This window comes from Chamaea fasciata, unplaced genomic scaffold (genome assembly GCF_029207755.1).
Source record: "Chamaea fasciata isolate MVZ Bird 193981 ecotype frontalis unplaced genomic scaffold, bChaFas1.0.hap1 SCAF_287, whole genome shotgun sequence".
NCBI classification, from domain to species: Eukaryota; Metazoa; Chordata; class Aves; order Passeriformes; family Sylviidae; genus Chamaea; species Chamaea fasciata.
In genome coordinates this window covers 93,942-100,122 of record NW_027094372.1, presented here as the reverse complement: position 1 = coordinate 100,122, position 6,181 = coordinate 93,942, and the positions used below count along the sequence as shown (strand labels likewise).

The following is a 6,181-nucleotide window of genomic DNA, read 5'->3' as shown; positions in this document are numbered from 1 at the left end:
CTGTACATTTATGTTTCTCCACAGCTCGTTGGCAACACGTAAGGCATTTTCATGTGTCCAGTTAGGCACAGTCAAGGACTTCAGCCTGACACAGGACAGGAAGGGAGAGTTAAGCTCTTGCAGATGAAAATACAACAAACATTGGCAACAGTTTGTTCCCAACAGTTAGCTAAAAAAGCTGGTGGAGCCATGGCATAGCATTTCATTGCATGCAGGACCTTAATTTACCTTCTTGCATCTTCTTTCCAACAATCCAGGCAGGTATTTGTCATTGAAATCGAAATGACTATATAGATCCCTTGCTGAACCCGGGCCCTGAGCCACCATTGCTGACAGCAGTGTAAGGCACCCCTGGCTCATCCTAAAAAGACAAAGCAGAGGGAAAACCTGCAGGTTATTTCCAGGATCATGGTTATACTAATCACCAAACCAACAGATTAAAACTTCAAGAGAAAATAGAAGGGAAGTTAAATAATCAAAGCAATTATTTTAGGTAGTAATAACAGCAGCTGGGAAAGAGGGGTGAGGGAGGAAGGGAGAAGGAAATGCCTTTTCATATTCTTCCCCAAAATTAGGCCATAAGGTGAGGCTGGATGTTCCCTTTATCAAGTAGTTTAAAAGGGTGAAAGTGCCAAAACGAACAACTCTAAGATGACCTGTTCATGGCAGTGGGGCTGGACTACGCAAGCCTTAATTATGATTCTATGAACTCCTAAATTCATAGAGGTCTGCCATTTATTTCAACAGGAATACATAAGAGGACAGCAGACCTCCATCATCTGAACAGCCACTACCATGAACACATTTGTAACTTGTCCATCGTGCATCTGTCATGGACAATCTGTAAAAAGCCGTGTGGTTCAAGCAGAGATCCCATCTAGACATGCAATAAAGAAAATCCCTCTGCACAGCAAAGAGGTTGCACAGAAAATGCAGAGCATCTCCCACCAGAAATCTGCAGCCCCCTCTGTGCAGGTTCTAGAAGGATTCCTCCAGAACCTGCAATCTTTAAACATTTCATCAGAAGTGCACATCTTGCACAGCCTCAAAATTTGTTTCCAGTTTACACATTTGAGATTCTTTGTCAGGTTAAAAAGCCTGCTGCAATAAGATCAACTGCACAGCTCAGGAAGCACAGCTGTGCCTATGAACTAGGCAAGCAGAGAAAAGGTTTTCCAGTTCTGCTCAAAGACTGAAAGATGAGTCATTTGCCTCGGCCAAGTCAATTTCAGTCTGATTTTTTCTCTGCTTCCCTCTTCCTCCCAGGTCTGTACTGAAATGTCTCTGGCATTTGCAACTTTTTTCCCCATCCACAGGAGCATGAGAAATTGTTTGGTCTGGACTAAATAACAACAGTTATTGAGCAACCTAAAATGACCTCAGTTTTAGGAGACTGAAAAAATTACAGAAAAAGCCAGTCTGAAAGAGAAAAATCTATTATAAACACGGCAACCTGACTCCAAAAAAAATACAGGAAAACAAAGAACTCAAGAGCAGCTCTTTTTGCTGTCACAGGAAGACTGCCCAGCCCTGTTCCACGCAGTACATTCCACCCCACAAATCAAGCAGCAATAAAGTAAGAGGACTCAAGGTACCACCAGTGTTAGCTCTCACCAGGGCAGGCCCAACCGATGAAAACTACACCTTCAGGAAATTATCCTACAGCACTGGATTGTATGATGCATCAGAGCTTTCACTTTGCAAAGACTTCCACAGGCAATTATTTTATGACAAGTGGAAAAGGATTATTAAATAAAGGTGGATTATTAGCAATAACTCAAGATGAATTTTGAAACGTCCCGTACAGTCCCTCCAGATCAACTGACAGAGATTCTCCAGCAGAGCACCAAGAAGACTTACTTGTGATTTTCAGAATACAAAGCAGCATAGACCAGTCTCATATAGGAATGAATCAACTTTCTGACGATGTTCATTCCCACAAATGTGAGCGGTCGCTGGCTGTCCTCAGTAAAATGGCTTCTAGGGCTTGAAAGACTAACAGCATCTGCCGGATAAAAAAGTATGTTAGCATCTGACAATATCAGGTAAGACTTGAAATTATTAGCTGAGCAAATAGTAATAACCACCATCGATAAAGGGTAACCCCACCCCAAGAGGAAAGCTTCCACACACGAAAGTGACATTAACTTTTAGATTCTCTCCCAAATTAACGCTTCCTCTCGGAAAAGATCACTTTGGAGAGCATGTAGTTTCAAGGAATCATTGCTTTAAGAGACGGCTGCTCCTAAGTGGACGACGAAAAACAAAATGTCCCCGAGAAAAACACTGGGGCTGTTCCGGTCTTGCAATTATTTCCCTGCAGAGGAATCCAGAAACCACACAGCACTGGGCTGCGCCCATTACAAACACCAGCCCCTGTGAGCAATGGGATATTGAGGGAAGGCTGTCACTGAACACGACACAGATAAAAATGATACTGGAAGACAAAGAATAGCAGGCGATGGTTAAAAAGCCACACAATACAGTACTATGTTGTAAGCAGTCAGCAATGCTGCACCAGCATTCAGAGTGAAAAATTATTGAACTCTTTGTTCATTCGTCATATTCTGATGAGGATAAATTGTGTCCAGCTAAAATAAGAAAAATGAGGTCAACTTTACCAGCGGCTTCCTAGAAATACTGATATATCAGGGAGATACCTAAGAACATTTACTTTCACCAGACTATTGTTTTGCTTACTTAACTGCTTTTATTGATCCCCTTATTTCCTAAAAGATCTTTTGATAACATTTAAAGAACCTTAACAGCTTGATTTGGACGGGACGATTGGCTGTGTGTGTCATTAAATCCAGGAACATCTATGAACTGAAAAGAGCATCTCCCACTCGGTAGGTGCTTCTGCCACTGCTACTTCCAGAAAAAAAAGAAAAAAACCAAACCAAAGCCATAATCAATTATCAGAGTTATCTACACCACAAAGCATTTATTCACAGAACCACAGAGTATCTTGAGCTGGACCCACAAGGATCATCCAGTCCAACTCCTGGTCCTGCACAGCCACCCCAACAGTCCCACGCCTGACAGCGCTGCCCAAACCTTCCTGGAGCTCTGGCAGCCTTGGCCACTGTGACCATTTTCTGGCAACCTTTTGTCGCTTCTTCTCCAGGGTGGGATTGTTGGGACTGCAGCCGCCAGTCCCTGAATTACAAGCCCCCTGTCCAACTTACTTCACTTTCAGGCTTCCTTTCTCCATCGAGAAGCTTGAATATCTCAGCACACTCCATGGAAATTTTCACGTATCCCTCCACGACATCGTACACTTGGGCCGATGGCAGCGTCCTGGCGACGGACACGAACGTCTCCAGCCCTGCAAAGGCGCAGCGTCAACCCGGGGCACCGGCGCCCCGTGCAGGGCCCGCTCCGGCCCGGCCGCGACCCTGAGGGGCCGAGCGGTGCCATGTGCGCCAGCCCCGCCAGCAGCAGCACCGGTGCCACCCACCCCCTGCGACGTGCCCCGGGACAGCCGCCTCCGCCCGGGACGGCGCGGCCGCCGCAGCCCGGGACGGCGCGGCCGCCTCTGCCCAGCGCAGCCGCCTCAGCCCGGGGCGGCGCGGCGCGGCCGCCGCAGCCCGGGACGGCGCGGCGCGGCCGCCTCTGCCCGGGACGGCGCGGCGCGGCCGCCTCTGCCCGGGACGGCGCGGCGCGGCCGCCCCTGCCCAGCGCAGCCGCCTCCGCCCGGGACGGCGCGGCGCGGCGCGGCCGCCTCCGCCCGGGACGGCGCGGCGCGGCGCGGCCGCCTCCGCCCGGGACGGCGCGGCGCGGCGCGGCCGCCTCCGCCCGGGACGGCGCGGCGCGGCGCGGCCGCCTCCGCCCGGGACGGCGCGGCGCGGCGCGGCCGCCTCCCCCTGGGACGGCGCGGCCGCCTTTATCCAGCGCAGCCGCCTCAGCCCGGGACGGCGCGGCCGCCTCAGCCCGGGACGGCGCGGCCGCCTTTGTCCAGCGCGGCCCCCTCTGCCCGGGACGGCGCGGCGCGGCCGCCTCCGCCCGGGACGGCGCGGCGCGGCCGCCTCCGCCCGGGACGGCGCGGCGCGGCCGCCTCTGCCCGGGACGGCGCGGCGCGGCCGCCTCTGCCCAGCGCAGCCGCCTCCGCCCGGGACGGCGCGGCGCGGCGCGGCCGCCTCCGCCCGGGACGGCGCGGCGCAGCGCGGCCGCCTCCGCCCGGGACGGCGCGGCCGCCTTTGTCCAGCGCAGCCGCCTCAGCCCGGGACGGCGCGGCCGCCTTTGTCCAGCGCGGCCCCCTCTGCCCGGGACGGCGCGGCGCGGCCGCCTCCGCCCGGGACGGCGCGGCGCGGCCGCCTCCGCCCGGGACGGCGCGGCGCGGCCGCCTCCGCCCGGGACGGCGCGGCGCGGCGCGGCCGCCTCCGCCCGGGACGGCGCGGCGCGGCGCGGCCGCCTCCGCCCGGGACGGCGCGGCGCGGCCGCCTCCGCCCGGGACGGCGCGGCGCGGCGCGGCCGCCTCCGCCCGGGACGGCGCGGCGCGGCGCGGCCGCCTCCCCCTGGGACGGCGCGGCCGCCTTTATCCAGCGCAGCCGCCTCAGCCCGGGACGGCGCGGCCGCCTCAGCCCGGGACGGCGCGGCCGCCTTTGTCCAGCGCGGCCCCCTCTGCCCGGGACGGCGCGGCGCGGCCGCCTCCGCCCGGGACGGCGCGGCGCGGCGCGGCCGCCTCCGCCCGGGACGGCGCGGCGCGGCGCGGCCGCCTCCGCCCGGGACGGCGCGGCGCGGCCGCCTCTGCCCGGGACGGCGCGGCGCGGCCGCCTCTGCCCGGGACGGCGCGGCGCGGCCGCCTCTGCCCAGCGCAGCCGCCTCCGCCCGGGACGGCGCGGCGCGGCGCGGCCGCCTCCGCCCGGGACGGCGCGGCCGCCTTTGTCCAGCGCAGCCGCCTCAGCCCGGGACGGCGCGGCCGCCTTTGTCCAGCGCGGCCCCCTCTGCCCGGGACGGCGCGGCGCGGCCGCCTCCGCCCGGGACGGCGCGGCGCGGCGCGGCCGCCTCTGCCCGGGACGGCGCGGCGCGGCCGCCTCTGCCCAGCGCAGCCGCCGGCGCCCGGGACGGCGCGGCGCGGCGCGGCCGCCTCCGCCCGGGACGGCGCGGCGCGGCGCGGCCGCCTCCGCCCGGGACGGCGCGGCCCCCGCAGCCCGGGACGGCGCGGCCGCCTCCGCCCGGGACGGCGCGGCCCCCGCAGCCCGGGACGGCGCGGCCGCCTTTGTCCAGCGCAGCCGCCTCAGCCCGGGACGGCGCGGCCGCCTCAGCCCCGGGACGGCGCGGCCGCCTTTGTCCAGCGCGGCCGCCTCAGGGCGCGCCTTTCCCGCCACGCAGAGCCCCTCACCTTTGGCGGCGGCCGCGGGGTTCCGCAGCAGCGCCGTGAGGCGGGCGCCATCGAACTCCTCGTCCCGCGGGCCGCAGGCGCCCCGCTCCGCTTCCCGGCCATGCCCGGTTCGGAGCCGGCACGGCGGCACCCCGGAATCGCCGCTGCTCCCGCAGGCAGGGGCGGGCGGAGCGGGAGCGGCAGCGGCCCGGAGATATCGCGGCCCGGGCAGGGTGGTGCTCCCGCGGTCCCGCCCCGGCCGAGTTGTCGGGCCTGCCCAGCGACCGGTGCTCAGGTGAGCAAAAAGAGTTAAAAATAGTTACCATGGAACGGCACAGAGTCCCCCTCCGGTTCACAAATTCAGAGTGTGCAGAGCCCGTTTTTATACAGTTTTTGGGCTTGGGCAACCGATTACGTCATGGGTTCTTTGTGTGTATGATTCTTGATTCATATTCATCTAGGGTCTTTTACGGTTGCAAGTCAGGTGAATAGTTTTTTCCGGGGAGACAGAAGCTTTTGTCCGGGTTTGCTGGAACCGGGTATTGAGATGTATGTCCTTGACGACAGTCGGGATGATGGCTGTGGGGCGCTGAGCACTCGGCTGACGGTGGCTGATGGCGGTGCTCAGCTCCATCAGCCAGGGGTCACACCCTCCTTTCTCTCCGCGATGGGTGATTATCGTCCCTCTCGGCAGAGGAATGTCTTCCAGGAACCCCGCATTCCTTTACGCTTAAGAAAGTGATGTTATCCAGTAAAACACAAACTAACTCTAAAATATCTACTACACAGGCTTATAAAGTATATTATTAAAAAACCCACGAATTAATCTCAAAACATTCACCTCAATCTCGTTCCACC

General features: G+C 59.7%; 1 protein-coding gene across 1 annotated transcript; it reads right to left on the bottom strand.

Annotated features, from left to right (window-relative positions):
* Nucleotides 1-387: 387 nt before the first annotated feature.
* Nucleotides 388-5,957, bottom strand: LOC136305118 (nucleolar pre-ribosomal-associated protein 1-like). Its single transcript, XM_066208509.1, has 4 exons — nucleotides 5,795-5,957; nucleotides 5,345-5,596; nucleotides 3,189-3,328; nucleotides 388-2,005 (listed from the first exon to the last, which is right to left on the bottom strand). The coding sequence occupies exons 1-4, from the start codon at nucleotides 5,955-5,957 to the stop codon at nucleotides 1,931-1,933; spliced, it is 630 nt and encodes a 209-aa protein (XP_066064606.1). The 3' UTR covers nucleotides 388-1,930.
* Nucleotides 5,958-6,181: the final 224 nt, after the last annotated feature.